Below are 15,820 nucleotides of genomic sequence, written 5' to 3' on the forward strand. Positions count from 1 at the left end.
TCTTGTGACTTCCTGGCTGCGATAGCGCAAGTTCTTGAGTGATAACTGTTCACGGTTTTTAGGCACTCCAACAGGTCCTTCATTTTGGCTTCACTTTAATGTTAAACGTGCAGGCAAATCATCTTGGGCTAAGAACTACCCAGGTGCTGTCTGAACAGGGTCATTGTGAGGTTAAAATGGACATATATTTGAATGTCACTGCCAACCATTATTAATGCATTTTTATATCCCCACCCTTCCTCTGAGGAGTTCAAAGTGCCTAACATCTTGTGCAGTAATACTACAGATGCTGCCTAACAAGGTAGCTTGAAGGGTAACTCCCAAAGAGAATTTAGATGAACAGTTGTATTGTCTGTATTGGCAATTTTATTTCAAAAAGCATATTTAACTATTTTCCAATTTCATTTGTAGGTGAGGCTGGTGACCTTGGTTCATCATATGGGAGGGATTATTCGAAGGGATTTCAGTTCAAAGGTTACACATCTGGTGGCTAATTCTACACAAGGAGACAAGTTCAGAGTATGTGAATTTGACTTTCAATCTAAGGTTTAATACAGAAAGTCCACCTCCCCTGCCCCTTTCAGGATATTCCAGAAGGTATGGTAAAAAGGGGTCTAAGTTTGTATGCGTACTGAATAGAAGTGAATGTTAAGTTTTTCAGCTTTATAAAAGTGGTTTCTATGATTTCAGACTTAATGAAAGCGGTGAATGGGAATCGGGACCTAACACAGCAAGAGGGAGTTAGAGTATGAAGACAGACTTTTACACTTGGGTTGCCCCAATTGCATCATCGGCAAGCTGCCATTCTGAGCTGCATGTATTCAGTTCTGAACTTAAGCCATAGCCACCTCTACGGCTTTTCTCAGTGATAACTCTGCCTACTTTTTTGGTTGGTGTATAAAGTGGGGGGGGGGGGGCTTGGACCAGACACCCTCCCCCAAATCCATCATTTGTCCTGATGAGCTTTGTGGTGATGGTGGTGGGGTCTAAGAACAGTTAAAGGATTTTTGTTGAAGGATAGTTTTGATGACTTTAGTATTAAAAGGATCCAAGTAAGTGGTAAAACTGCCCCAGAAGCCGTTAAAGCCAATCCATAAAGTGTAAAGTGGGAACATAATTCTATTGAAAACATGGGTTGTTGAGATCTTTAAGAGACCTGTTCATATTTTGTAGGATGTCTAGGAGACCGGTCAGACTAGCAGAGTTTTAATAATTTCGTCAATATTTACTGGCTGGGAAGGACCATGACTTTCTATGATCCAGAGCATGTACTTTGCATGCAGAAGGTCCCAGATTCAGTCACCAGATAAAGGGAATTTCTTTTCTGAAACCTTGGAGAGCTGCTCCCGGACTGGCAATATTGACCTAGATGAACCAGTGATTTGATTCAGTCTAAGGCAACTTTCTATGATCCTGTTATCTTTTGGCACTTGTGCATCAAAAGTGACTTGTACTTTCTGGTCACAAACCTGTTAACAGAAGTTTTTTTTAAAAACATGGTTCTTAAATTTTTTTAAAAACTATGAATTTTTATGATTCCCTAGCATAGAGGTTCTCAAACTGGGGTGTTATGACACCCCAGCCTGAGAACCTCTGTCTTTGCCCTTTTAAGGGGTGGGAAGGATCGCACTATGGCCAGGGTACAAGAGGCTTTCTTTTCCTTACCAGAAGGAGCAGTAGTCTTGTGGGGGTGCAGGGAGATTCATTGGCTCCCTCTGGAGAATCTAAAAGTAGTGATCACGACCCACTTCTGGTTTTGCGTTCACAAAAAAGTGGGTCACAATGTTGTATTTAGATTCTTCGTGGATTGGGGAGCCCTGCAAAGGCTGTCATGGAGTTCCCTGCATCCCAGGAGGCTGTTGCTCCTTCTGCTAAATAAGAGCCCCTTGCGCCCCTGGCACTGGCACAATCCTGGGAATCTTGTTGCTGCATTCCCCCCTCCCCTGCAAAGACTTAATGTGGCTCCCAAACTCCGGGAGAGTTTGGGAACTGTAGTCCTAGCAGATACATGCTATTTATTGCCTCTTTATAGTGTTAATGCTCTTGACGGGTATCTTTTATAATTTGCCAGGACATTTCTAGAAACAACCAGTCTTTTTACTGACACATTCCAAAGACACTCTTTGTTTCATTTGCAGGTAGCTGTGAGTCTGGGCACTCCAATTATGAAAGCCGAGTGGATCTATAAGTCTTGGGAGAAAAGAAATGAAATGTATGTATGTGTTTTCTGCCTGAGAGTAGATGTTGCAAGCTATTGGGTATGGACTCCTCTTCATTTGCCAAAGTAGGCCTGAACATTTGCTTTTGTTTTTTCCTTGTAGTGACTTCTGTGCTGCTGATGAGGAATTCAGGAAAGAATTCAAAGTTCCCCCTTTTCAGGACTGCATGTTAAGCTTTCTTGGATTCTCTGATGAAGAGAAGAAGAACATGGAAGAAATGACAGAAATGCAAGGTTGATCTGAAAGCATTGTAACAGTGGCAGGCAAATACCAAGTAAAAGAGCTGTTATGATAGAAGCATTTTAGAAAAGCACCAAACCCTTTAACAAGACAATCACCCTCCCAACAAAAAGTTACCATCAGTGTATAGACTGTGTAGGATGGGTTGGGGCGACAGACCTCCTAAATAGTCAGCAAGCTTTTACAGTACTAATACAGATTTCCATGGTGGCTGTTGTGCTGAGAATGTATTGGGAGGGATGGAAGCATGTCTTTATACTTGTGAATATGTTCAATAAGCCACCCATTAGCAGTGGATTGTATCTATCCCATTCATGAATATATATATATATTAATTAATGCATGCTTTGGCTGGATTTCAAATTGCTGGGGTCTAAACAGTGTGACTAGCTAGATTAGTGGTGTGTCCTACCTATTGTGTTCCCTGAGATTGCCTACGACTGTGCTTTCTGTTTTAATTCTTGTTCAACCTTTTTGAACGTAAAATTGAACTGCATTCATCTTCTAGTCTCTGCATCTGTGCTTTTAAAAAATTATAATAAGACTGTTATGACATAGAAATTTTTCAGTGTTGGTACCACTTCAGTGCATCTGCTATTGTGCTTTTCTAGAGAAGGTTGCGTGTATTAAACAACTGTATTTGGAGCATAAGAGGAGCATCAACCTACTATAGTGTAGTAATCAATAAACCCACCCTCACCCTGTACCTTGTACTGACTCCAGCTATTGGTCCACCTAGCTCAATGTTATCTAACACTGACTCTCCAGGTTTTTAGACATGGCTCTTTTGCTACCCTACCTAGAGATGGCAGGGCTTGAACCTGGAACCTTCTGCATGCAAGACATGGTCTCTACTGCTGAGCTATAACCCTTATTATTATTAACAGTATTTATATACTGCTTTTCAACAGAAAGTTCACAAAGTGGTTTACGGAGAAAATCTTCTAAGGGCCCTTAGAAGACCTATGGTCATACTTAAGAGTTTAGTAGTAGAAGAGATTACTGTTAATCATTCTTGGCATTGCTATAGTGCTCTCAAGCTCTCTGAGCACTGAATTAATACATCTCAGTAACATTAACCTTGTAAAAGAAGGCAGTATGATCTTCATACTACAGATGTTGGTTGGGGCAGGGTTGAGCTTCCCTAAGGCAGCAGTTTTCAACCGCTGTGCCCTGGCACACTGGAGTGCCGAGGAGTCAGGCAGCAGACATGCAGGAGAAGCAGCCTGTTTGAGCTTCATGTGGCAGCACAAGTAAAGGGAGCAGCTAGCGAAGGGCCTGATCACTGCTGCTTTGTGTCTTGAACAGCAGCATGCTTTTAAGAAGTGGCGACAAGTGTCTGCTTTGAAGCTCCTGCTGTCACTTGCTCCTACTGCTGAGCAAGACTAAGGCAGTTTTTGCCTGCCCTGCATGCTGATTGGGTAGTCAGAGAAACCTGGAGGAGCTCCGGGCTATATCCATGCAGTGAGTGAGAGTGAGTGAGCCAGGTACAAGTGAAGCAGGAGTCTGTCAAGGCCACAAACCAAATAATTGGTTGACTGAAAAGGGTCCTTGAGAGTCCCTTTTCCTTGCAACAGTTTGTCTGCAGGGCCCCAAAGCAGCCCTCCCTACATTGCCTCCACTGGCAAGGCACTTTTTCTCTTTTAGAGTAAGGGTGTTGGGCCACAATCCTATCTACACCTGGGAGTAAGCCCAATTGACTATAATGGGGCTTACTTCTGAGTAGACATGCACAGGATTGAGCTCTTGGTTGCACTCTTTTTTTCTCAAATACATGAGTAGGCAATTGGCACTTTGCTCTCCTCTTCTCCCCCACCCCACTCCCTCCTGCACGCACATTCCCCCCCAAATCTCACAATTGCAGTTAACTCCTCTCTTACTGTTCTTCCCCTCACTTGTCCATACCTTCCAAAGGTCCAGAATTGGTTACCTCACATTCTCTCTCCCTCCAACCCCCAATTAAATCCTGCACTTGTTTCAATCATGTCTCTTTGTTCTTCACCCCACATTTCCCCAGTATGTGCTCAATCTGACTTCTTTGCCAACACTTTTTGGTACTTCTGCTAACAATTTGATCCCTCTACTTGAAAACATTTTTCCTCCATTCCAGAAACAATATATACTTCCCTCTCCAAGCTTCTTGTGAATTTGTCATGTAATGATTTAATTGTATTGTATTAATTATAATGTAGTAGTGTATGTAAAAAATTGGTAGTATGCCTTGTCAGTGTGCCATGAGCTGAAAAAAGGTGCAAAATGCTTGCCCTAAGGTCACTGAATGAATTCCTGGCTATTGTGAGATTTGAAGAAGGGACTTTGTTGTTTGCTATGTGATCTGAACTTCTAGAGATTTCTCTCAGCTTTCCCTCTGCTCCACAAACTCTACATCTATCTGTATCATTGAACGTTGGGTTTGGTCAGTTCTAAATCGGCTGCTGTGCTAAATGTTTTAATGTGCTCTGATATCTAAGTTGCAGGTACAATGTGCTGTGTACCTGTTGCCAATTAGCACTGGGAGAATAGTTGCTGCAAACTGTTGTGTGCATTTCCAAGTGGGGGATACTGCTGCTGTCTCAGACTTTTATCTTGATAGTCATAATAGAATTGAGAAGTGCAAATTAATAACTACTGGTCCTCTTCTGTCTACAGGCGGACAATACTTGCCTCTTGGTGACGAAAGGTGTACGCATCTAATAGTCGAAGAAAATACAGTCACAGATCTTCCTTTTGAGTCATCTCAAAATCTTTATGTTGTGAAGCAGGAGGTCAGTCTTAATAGGATATCTCAGGTTCCTTAAAGCACTCAAACTGCAACAGTATGATCTAAATCAAGGGTGTCAAATCGTTTCATGGGCTGAATAGTCCATTGTGGGCTGAATAGCATTCATTGGGCTGCTGAGGGCTGGAAGTGACATAATTAAGCAGGAAGTGATGTCATTCAGCAGCTGATGATCAGAAATAAGCACTTTGTTCTCACATAAAAGCTCATTGACTGCAAATGACTGAAGAGAAAATATGCAAATCTTGATATCTTGATATTTTCAAGGTATAAGAGCTGATCTATCATATTGGGAGATCTTTATCATGTGAGCTGTCCTTTCAGCAGTCCCACTTCTGCCACAGTGTCACTTCACAGCTCAGTAACCGAGTGATGCTCTGTGAAATGACACCTCAGCAGAAGCAGCACTGCTGAAAGGGAAACCCTGAGATTGCCCAATTATAATGGGGCTGGAGTTTTAGGGGGCCACATTTGGCGCATGGGCCTCTTGTTTGACACCCATGATCTAAATCTTGTGTTAATCATCTTGCTGCTGAAAAGATGGGCTTTAAAAATTATAATATGGTGTTTAACTGTATATACTTGAAAGAATGACATAATATACTTTCTTTGCTTGTAGTGGTTTTGGGGAAGCATTCAGATGGATGCCAGAGCAGGGGAATCTATGTACTTATTTGAAAAGGTGAGCTGCTTTTGAAGGACTGGAAAGGTTGGAATTTTAGTTCTGCAGTGCATGGAACCTTATTTGTACCCTCTCTTTAGCAGAGAATTTAGTTGGATTTAAAAGAAGAAAATTCACAATTTTAGAATCGACAAATGCATTTGACATAACATTACTGTATGTGATTAATTAATAGCTACTGGAGTACCTTGTTACCTTTTTATAACCTATAGCTTGTAAGTTGTAAGCATTCAGCGAGGCTAAGAATTGTTCTGCCTTCTTGTAGACCTGAGCCACAGGGCGTGAACAAAGTAATTTGTCTGAATTTTGTATTTAATTTCAGCCGGCCAGTACTGAGCTCAAAACGTCTGTCTCTCAACTCTCTCTGAATACTCCAAATAGTAATCGGAAGAGACGTCGCTTAAGGGAAACCCTTGCTCAGCTGACAAGGGAGACAGACATGTCCCCCTTCCCACCTCGGAAACGGCCATCGGCTGAACATTCCCTTTCTATGGGATCCTTGCTTGATATTTCTAACACACCAGAATCAAGCGCAACTAATGGAGGTACAACTAAACCGCATTTTAATAATTAAAAAAGGTACCAGATCTTTCTGCTGACATAAGTAACAGGCTTTTTCCTTTTCAAACTGTGCAGGGAACAGAATAGAACTGAGGAACATGGATATTGTTAGACGGAAGGGCGACACTCTTGTCAATTCATTTAGTTGGATGAGAAGGAAAACATGCCAATTTCCCAGTCGTATTCCTCTGGTTGTTTCTAAGCGTTGTACACATTCTTTAGAAAGTCTACAGCAAACTGTCCAGGCAGCTAGCAGTAACCCATCTGCAAGTCTAATTAATGGAATCCCTCAAGAAAGGACAGGAATGATTCTTCAAAAGTTTATTTTCCCAATGGAAAGCAAGGAAGCTTCTGTAAGACTCGATTCAATTCCAGTTTTGAAAGACAGTGTTGTCTTGTGTGAACATCATCTAAGTAGTCATCTACTGAGACTATTGCAAGGTGGCGATGAGTCAACTAACTTAATATTTGTAGACAGAGGTGAGCTTTTGAGTAATGCAGGACTTACTTTGGAGTGCAGTTCTTGTACTACTGAGGCAGTGGAACCTGACCTGCCAAATAAACCACGTTTCTCCCAAGAAGTGGAGAGAGGTCAGCATTGTACTGAAGAATGCAAACCTACTCTGACTTGTGCAAGTGTTAGCTCTGAAGTGCATCAAGGGAGGTGAGAGAAGTAAACGGGAGAGAGACAATTAAGAAAAGTATAGTTCTGTTGACAGGATGCCCTGTAACGGAAGTAATCGTTGGATAATAGACTATAAACGAAACTTTGATACAAATTCAGATACAAATTTCCCTTATACTGATGCTATGCTGGTGACAGATGAGCATTGGTTAGTTACCATCCTAGTTCATTTGGCCCCGCCAGTTTTTGACCATTCATCTTTTTCGCGCAATGTTTAAAACTTAGAGTACTATTTGCTGTGAAAGTGGAAATGGTTATTTTAAAGCCTTATTAAAATTTATAGAAGCCTTCCTGTTAAGGCATAACACTTTTGCATACTTGTGTCTCCACCCTGTCTAGAAACACCGAAATCATGTGCAAAACCATGCAAAAACTCAACTCCCCTTCTTCCAAAGCAGTCTGCAAGGTGGCAGGTAGCAAAGGAACTCTATCAGACGGAGAGCAACTATGTGGACATCCTGACAACCATAATCCAGGTAAATTGGTACTAGCTGCATTTTCTGTGGCTGTTTAAAAACTGGCCACAAATTGATATTGTGTCACTTAGAAAAATTATTCTTTAAAAGTCTTGTGCTTTCCTTTTAAGTTTGCTGTTGCAACAAACGGATGGCTGACTCACAAAATCTGCCTGCTTCTTACAGTGTATATCTGCTGTTGCCTGATGAATACTGCAGAAAGGGAGATTTCTTCCTGAAAGGGCAATGGGTGTGGATTAGTGCCTCAAACTGCATGTGCAACAGTGACTTCTTCTTTTTCATCACTAGGTGGGGGGCACACAACAAAAGTGAAAGGAAAATATCCACAAGTGCTAGAATGACTAGCTCTTACTGCATGGGACACCAGGCAAAATCTCTTAGAAGGCAGATCTAGCACAAAGTCTTGTTGACACATGCAAATGTGCATGTGGCAGATGTATCTTCTGCCTAAAGTATTGTCAAGAAAGTTGGGAATCTGTCTTTGTTCCAAACCCCTTTTTGACAGGCCGGGAACCATTTCTTGTGCCCTGCTGTGCTAGGGAGAAGGGCATTTCAGGGAATTCCTAGGCTGGCCATCTGTGCAATCTACTGTTGTTCCACTTCAAGGTTGTGAGAAGCTAGATGCTAATTAGAGAAGTGACTACAACTGAGCTTCTCTGTTTGGGAGAAGTGAGTGAGAGTGCATCAACTCCAGTGTTCTGGAAGGTTTGGATAGCCCAGTGTTCTGGAAGGTTTGGGCAGAACAGCATTAAAAGGTAACCTCTAGGGTACAAAACCCTTGTGCCAGGGGCTTTTGGGGTCCCCTCATGACCATCCTACTATTGCTCTTGGTGGTGCTGTGGATGGTAAGGTCGTGTTTTGTTTTTTTCCTCAAGCTTAGGAGCTATACTCCGCCAGTGAGAGATAGGCCTGTTACTGGACTAAGTCGTTGTGTTCAGAAAATGCAGTCCCCATCCACACTGCAGCTTTTTGTTCCGCCTCTGCGTGGCTCCTCTCTTGGGTAGATCTGGGCTCAGGGCAGTCGTGCCTTTTGCCCGGTGTCCCAGAAGGCTGTCAACAGGACGTTCAGGCAGACGCGACTGCCCAGGGTGTCCAAGAGCCCAGATCTACCCAAGAGAAGAGCTGTGCTGTGGCAGAATGAAAAGGTCTGCTCGCTGGGCAGACAGATCCTCCTGACCGCTGCATCTGGACCCTGGGCCTGGGTTCGCACGGCCCTGATTTAGGTGATTAGTTTTTGTTCTAATGGCTACAACTGCTCTCTGTTGTGACCTTATTTAAATACCTTTTGCATTCTGTATAACATGCTCATTGATAAAACAGTATAAAAATCTACAGTTGTGTTTGAAAATGAATTGTTCCACCTAAATCTTGGCCATATCAGCCACATTACTGTCTTTGAATATTCTACCAGCAGTGGCGTCACTAGGGTTCCCGTCACCTGGTGTGGGATGCCAGCGTGTCACCCCCTCATGCGGTGGGTGGGGCAACACCCCAGGTGGTGGGCGTGCCCTGGGACGGGGTCTAGTGATTGTCAGCCCTATGGGGCTGTGTATGATATTTCAAATAACTTGTTGTTTTTTATCTTGTGAAATTCCTGTTTGCTGAAATACTCCCCTTTTATTCAGGTCTTTCAAGTCCCCTTGGAAAAGGAAGGACAACTTGGAGGTCCTATCCTTGCCCCAGAAGAACTTAAAACCATATTTGGCAGTATTCCTGACATTCTTGATGTCCACATTAAGATAAAGGTTAGCTTAAGCGCTATACGATGTGAACTGTTCCTCTGTGTTGTGCCTTATTTCAGCTTTTCGTGCTACTCTTAAAAAAACAAACCAGTAGTGCTGCTTAATGCTGAAGACTGCTAAGAACAGGAATAAGAATTTAGAACCATTTTCCATATCTCTAGAGTTATATGCATTTGGTGATTAAGGATGTGTGCTGATGTGATAACTTCTTGCCTGTATATTGAAGACAAGGAATTTCTAACTTCAGTTTGTAGTTTTACTGTATCACTCTCCAACTTGGCTTTGACTGTCCTGAAGCAGGCTTGCATAAGGCATGGTGCTAAAAATCAGAATTTCAGAATGCTTGCCTCATGTATCTCTTTGAGCGTATGTGGAATCTAAAGTAATTTTGGAGAAGAAACTAATATGGGTATTGAGTAATTGACTTCATCTTGTAGCCTGCAAATACTTGGCAAATATAGACAATGTGTCACTGTGTGTTCTAGGAGGACCTCGAAGAACTAATGATAAACTGGATGGAAAGCAAAAGCATTGGGGATGTCATACTTAAATATGTAAGTTTTTGTGCCAGCCATGGGCATGGGCTGGTTCTGAAGAGGCACAAACATGTGTGATGAAGCTGCCTCTCTTGGAGGGAATTTGAAATGTCAACTAATATTGAAATATGTTGCTTGTGTAAACATTAAACTTCTTGAGCTCAGTGAAATTAAGTACTTGCAGATAGGTACATGATTGCGTTCTTGGCCCAGCTCCACAGTAAGACTCTTGTATTGGATCTGGGCTGGTCTTTGGACTAAAGAACCACAGATAATAGGATCGTATGCAGTAGAGGCTTTTAAGATAATCTTAGTCTTGCAGTGCCTTTCCTTGGACAGAGGAATAAAATGTATACAGGGTTTATTTTGGGATTGGATGACTTCATGCAGAGTATGCTATTCTTGCAGTATAAATGCACTGCAGGTTTCAGCCTGTGGTGGTTTCCTGCCCATTCTTACGGTTGGCTGGTGAGGGCCTCTGAGGACTGAAGTGTGCAGCTAGCATTCAGATATAGGCATGTGCGTATAAGGTAGCTGCCCATAAATCAACCCATTCTGTGAACTCTCATTAAAACTTAGTTTTTTCAGGGGTATTGGGCTTCTGTTGATTAAATGAAGGAATTGATTTACATCTTAAGAACATAAGAACAGCCCCACTGGATCAGGCCATAGGCCCATCTAGTCCAACTTCCTGTACCTCATAGTGGCCCACCAAATGCCCCAGGGAGCACACCTGATAACAAGAGAACTGCATCCTGGTGCGGTGCCCTCCCTTGCATCTGACATAGCCCATTTCTAAAATCAGGAGGTTGCATATACACATCATGGCTTGTAACCCATAATGGATTTTTTCTCCAGAAACTTATCCAACCCCCTTTTAAAGGCACCCAGGCCAGATGCCATCACCACATCCTGTGGCAAGGAGTTCCACAGACCAACCACATGCTGAGTAAAGAAATATTTTCTTTTGTCTGTCCTAACTCTTCCAACACTCAATTTTAGTGGATGCCCCCTGGTTCTGGTGTTATGTGAGAGAGTAAAGAGCATCTTTCTATCCACTTTATCCTTCCCATGCATGATTTTGTATGTCTCAATCATGTCCCCCCCAGGCGTCTCTTTTCTAGGCTGAAGAGGCCCAAACGCGGTAGCCTTTCTTCATAAGGAAGGTGCCCCAGCCCAGCAATCATCTTAGTTGCTCTCTTTTGCACCTTTTCCATTTCCACTATATCGTTTTTGAGATGTGACCAGAACTTGGCACAATTCTCCAGGTGTGGCCTTACCATCAATTTGTACAAAGGCATTATAATATTAGCTTGAATGTTAAAGTGGCTTTTTCTTCTGCAGAAGAAGCTCTAGAAAAGATCCCTGATGTTCAAAGTATTTGAACAATTTTCCCTAAACCTTTGATTTTTAAAACAGGGCTGTCTTATAAAGGAAAACGTCTCTTTGGGGTGCCAGCTAGTTCTGTTATTTTGCCAAACCTCTATTGCTAAGTACACTGAGCTGGCTGTTAGAGTTTCTTGTATAGTATGTTTGATGGACAGTTTTTCCAACTGGTGCCAGCATGGTACAACTTTACAGTAGTGCACCGGGGGGGGGGGGGCAAGAGGAACAAATGCCCCAGTTCCAGGCTGGAGGGACAGCATTGCTCTGCCATCCACCCCCAAAGTATCCTTCCTCGCATCACTTATGCACGCAGGGCCGTTTGCCCAGAGGCGTTCTGAGGGCTGGGGAAGCAGTACACCGCCTCCCTGACCCTTTGAAGGCCTTGTAAAAGGCTGGAAAGCATCACTTTTGGTTTCATGAAGGAAACCTGAAGTGATAATTTTGAAGTTCTTAGAGGGCCTTTGACGGGCTGGGGTGGCTTCCCTGGCCCTCAGAATATCTTCTGAAGGCAAAAAAACATTACTTCTGGTTTCCTCTGTGAAACCAGAAGTGATGTTTTTCAGCCCTCCAAGTCCTTTACAAGGCCTTTTCGACCCTCCAAGGCCTTCTGAGGTTAGGGAGGGTGTGCACGGCCTTCCTGGGCTTCCAGAGGGAAGGAGGGGGTGGTAGCTTGGACAATAGGGGATAATGACAGCAGGCTGCAGTCATGGCCAGGGTGGTACTGAGGCCAGGATCACCAGTGCTACTTTATGAACATAAGAGTAGCTGCTGGCTGGATTAGTAGTAACATACTTCAGATATGATAGGTACTTCATAAAAAACTAGTTCCTCTGATCAGTAGTACTTTTTAGAGACTCTTCATTTCTTCTTTAAACAAATGTGTTGTATTTTCAGTCAAAAGACTTGCTGAAAACCTACCCTCCTTTTGTGAACTTCTTTGAAATGAGTAAGGAAACCATTACCAAGTGTGAAAAACAGAAGCCAAGGTTCCATGCCTTTCTCAAGGTATGCATTTTCTCTTTGCAATTTCTCTAGCTCTAATTTTGATTTTAAAAATTGCAGGCTTGAGAATGTGTGTTAAACATTTGACTTAGGAAATAGACAGGTACACTGGAGAAACATGGGGCACCGAGGACGTCCCGTGGTGTTGAAACACTTGCTTAATGCCTCATAGGGCAGTCTGCATCACTGAAACTCAGAGTAGACCGGATGTAGTTTTTTACTTCTTGGCAGTAATATCTGCCAAGTATGTAAAGTAGTAAAATCTGCCTGCATACTTGGCAGATGTAGTTTTTACTTCTATGGTAATAGCACAATCTATTCACTCAGTAAATATAACCAGATGAGCAACCCATTTCTATTCTTCCTGGTGCCTGCAGGAACAGTGACACCAAAATGGTTATAGTTGTATCCTGTGACACAGGGAAGCTGTCAAAATCCATGGTTTCAGTTCCTTTCAACCCTCTGAAGACAACAGGAGCTATGCTCCAGTTGCCTCTGGAGGGCTTTCTGAAGCCTGCAAAGACCATATAATATGCCCAAGAGGAAACTGGATGTGTTTTAAGACATTGAGGCCTGGGGAAGCCCTCCCCAGGCCTTAGAATGCCTTAAAAGGCATAAAAATGTCACTTCCTGTTTCCGGAAGGAAATGGGAACTAGCCTTTTTGTGCTCTGGGGCCATTCTGAAGCCCACGCATGGCCTTGCGTGGCCTCTGCAGTCTTCAGAATGCTCTCCAGAGATAACTGGAGCACTGCTTGGTTGCCTTCAGAGAGTTCAGGTTGAGCTGGACCTATGGATATAAAATCTGCTAAGTAGGCTCAACTAGTATTGGATTACTGGTCACCTTGCACAGTATTGTTCCCATGGATTGGCAGTAGTATCTTTCCAACCTTTCAAACAGGGGTCTTTCCCAGTTCTCCTTGGAGATGTCAGGGATTGAGCCTGTGATCTTCTGTATCAGAGCACATATTTTGTCTTTGAGCCATGGTTCCTCCCACATTCATATCGAGTGGACCATAAGATTTATTGCATCCATGCTTTCCAGGAAAGGCAGATTCCCTGGTGTAAGTTTTGGGGCCTGACAGGGTTTTTTGTTAAACCAAGTGATGGCACTGTTGATGTGCACTGGTTCTCTCCCTTCAAAATATAACCCAGGAGCAAAAATGATCCTGCAAGACCCCTGTTCCTGATGTGAATATTGATGAAAGACAAGAGGAATTAGCAGTACAGGAATCATGCATAAATCTTTGCCTATCAACCTATTTGTTTTATCCTGTTCTGAATATTATTAGCCCCTAATAACCTGTATGTGAACTCTATTAGCAACATGTGTGACATGTTAGGCTTAAAAAATCCTGTAAACGTGGAATTGAGAAATACTTAGAAAACTAGAATTTGCTTGAAGTTTAATATTCCAAAACAGTATGACTCTCCTGCATATGCTTAACAGTAGCATAAATTGAAGCTTAAAAACCTAGATACCCTTGGTACTGATAATGTCACAATTCTCCCTTTGATAGATAAATCAAGCTAAACCAGAGTGTGGTCGCCAGAGTTTGGCAGAACTTCTTATCCGGCCTGTCCAGAGACTGCCTAGCGTTGCTCTTCTTCTAAATGGTAAGTATGTGAGCTTGTTTAGCTAGCCTGTTGCCTTATTTAGTATACTAGCATGTGTGGACCAAATGATGACTTGCCGTAATATTTCTGCTGCTTACAATGGACAGAGACAATTTTTCTGCTGGTGAGCTGCACGCTACCTGACTTCATGTAACTTTCTTAAAATGATCTTTGCAAGTTACCCTAGGGAAGGCAAACATGAATGTTAACATTCCCAAAACAATAGAAACTTGTTTAAGGCAGTATTTTGTGTGGGCACCATCTGATTTAACACTAAAGGCATGTCTGAAAAGTGCTATAAGGCAAATAATGGAATAGCTGAACTGACTCTTGAGATGCGAAGTACTGTCAGTGATTTTTCTGTGCTGCCATAATACATGGCACTTCATAAGTCTGTTTTGTAGCTTTATAGTAGGTAGAATCACTGGGCCCAGATTGCATGTTTTAAAGTAGTTCAAATACAGTGGAATTGTACAAGAGTGTTTTTGGATGAGAAGCCTGAAATTACTCATTAAGATCTCAACCAAAGAACCTACAGAAGAAGTTCTGTCTGAAGAAAGCGTCTTGAACAGTAATTCAAATCTAGCATTCTTCAACTAGATCAAAATAAAAAAACCTACCTAAATTTTAAGTAGGGGTCTCAGGGCTTCTTTCTCCAACATTCTCTCCCTAGAAGAGATACTGTCGGTCAGTGGGAAAGGAATTGTGTTGTAAATCGCCTCTAATCTCTGCTCTCCTATTTTCCGTCATTTGATCTCTGAGCCTTTGTATCTTAAGTACAATAAAGCTCGTCCACCTGTAAGCTTGTACAATAAATAAGATACAGTTGTACAATAAGTTACAATTGTAAGCTCATACAATAAAGCTTGGTTCCCACCTGTCACTCAGCTCTCACCTGTGGCTCCCAGTAGCTGTAGTATGTGCAGCAGCCACAACCCGGCAACAGCTTCGACAGGCTGGCCAAACCAGGTTGAGGGTAGCCGTCGGGTCATTGACCTTCAGTGAGTTAGGGATTTGTCTATCCCGAACATGTGAAGACTGACTCCGGTGGAGCGAGCAGATGAGTCCTACTACAATAGGACCAATGGTTGTGAAGGCGTTTTCTGCAAGCGACGTGGTACACTAAGAGCACAGCGAGACACGAAGACGCCCTGGTCAACCACTGTGCCCAGCCCATCTCCAACTGTCTCGACTTTTGTCCTGCCATTGGAGTAAGATGGATTCTGGGAAGAGAGAGTGAGGCTGACTATGCACACATCTCCCTCACTGTAATTCAATTCACGCGCAAGTCTTGACATCCCCCCAACTTTTATAACCCGTTAGATGTCAAGGTCTTCGTAAAACGATGGACGAACATCATTATCACAGTAAACCTTCTCATGGATCTCCTGCCTTTAACCCTAGTCTTAGTAGTTCAAAAAGACTCTTTTGAAAGATGCACCAGACTTCTACAAAGCTTCAGAAGGACATTCTCCTAAAGCAGGAGCAATTGCAGCTATCTGTTTATATGTTCTGCCCTCCCTTTCCAAATCTGGAGCAATTTGGGGGATTGCAATGGTTCTTCAACCAGAAAATGACTACATTCAAAGTTCCCCCACAGCCATAGGAATGTGCTCTTTGAAAATTGAGTTCTTGACCTATCATCTGATTCTTTACTTAAAAAGCTACATGCCACAGATTATGGAAGTTTACAGCCTCTTGGTATTTCCAGTCTTTCTCACTGTAATGTGTCCAGTGTCTTGTTGGCATGAAAAATAATGCTCTTACGATACTTCCCTTTTGTAGACATCAAGAAGCACACTGCAGAAGACAATCCTGACAAGGCAACCCTAGAGAGGGCTATTGAATCGCTAAAGGAAGTAATGACGTAAGTGGCAGTTCCAATCAATTCAACCCA

The 15,820-nt window shown here is 42.7% G+C and overlaps 1 protein-coding gene across 1 annotated transcript in view; it reads left to right on the forward strand.

The window, feature by feature from the left end:
- The window catches only part of ECT2 (epithelial cell transforming 2), a 49,251-nt gene that overhangs the window by 9,752 nt on the left and 23,679 nt on the right, over nucleotides 1–15,820 (forward strand). Inside the window, exons 6-17 of the mRNA XM_066619703.1 lie at nucleotides 412–519; nucleotides 2,139–2,212; nucleotides 2,322–2,452; nucleotides 5,109–5,224; nucleotides 5,858–5,920; nucleotides 6,243–6,465; nucleotides 7,506–7,642; nucleotides 9,268–9,387; nucleotides 9,870–9,938; nucleotides 12,201–12,311; nucleotides 13,827–13,923; nucleotides 15,709–15,790. Of these exons, the coding sequence (XP_066475800.1) occupies nucleotides 412–519; nucleotides 2,139–2,212; nucleotides 2,322–2,452; nucleotides 5,109–5,224; nucleotides 5,858–5,920; nucleotides 6,243–6,465; nucleotides 7,506–7,642; nucleotides 9,268–9,387; nucleotides 9,870–9,938; nucleotides 12,201–12,311; nucleotides 13,827–13,923; nucleotides 15,709–15,790 (1,331 nt within the window). The remainder of the gene's footprint in view (nucleotides 1–411; nucleotides 520–2,138; nucleotides 2,213–2,321; nucleotides 2,453–5,108; nucleotides 5,225–5,857; nucleotides 5,921–6,242; nucleotides 6,466–7,505; nucleotides 7,643–9,267; nucleotides 9,388–9,869; nucleotides 9,939–12,200; nucleotides 12,312–13,826; nucleotides 13,924–15,708; nucleotides 15,791–15,820) is intronic.

This window comes from Tiliqua scincoides, chromosome 3, assembly GCF_035046505.1.
Source record: "Tiliqua scincoides isolate rTilSci1 chromosome 3, rTilSci1.hap2, whole genome shotgun sequence".
Lineage (NCBI taxonomy): Eukaryota > Metazoa > Chordata > Lepidosauria > Squamata > Scincidae > Tiliqua > Tiliqua scincoides.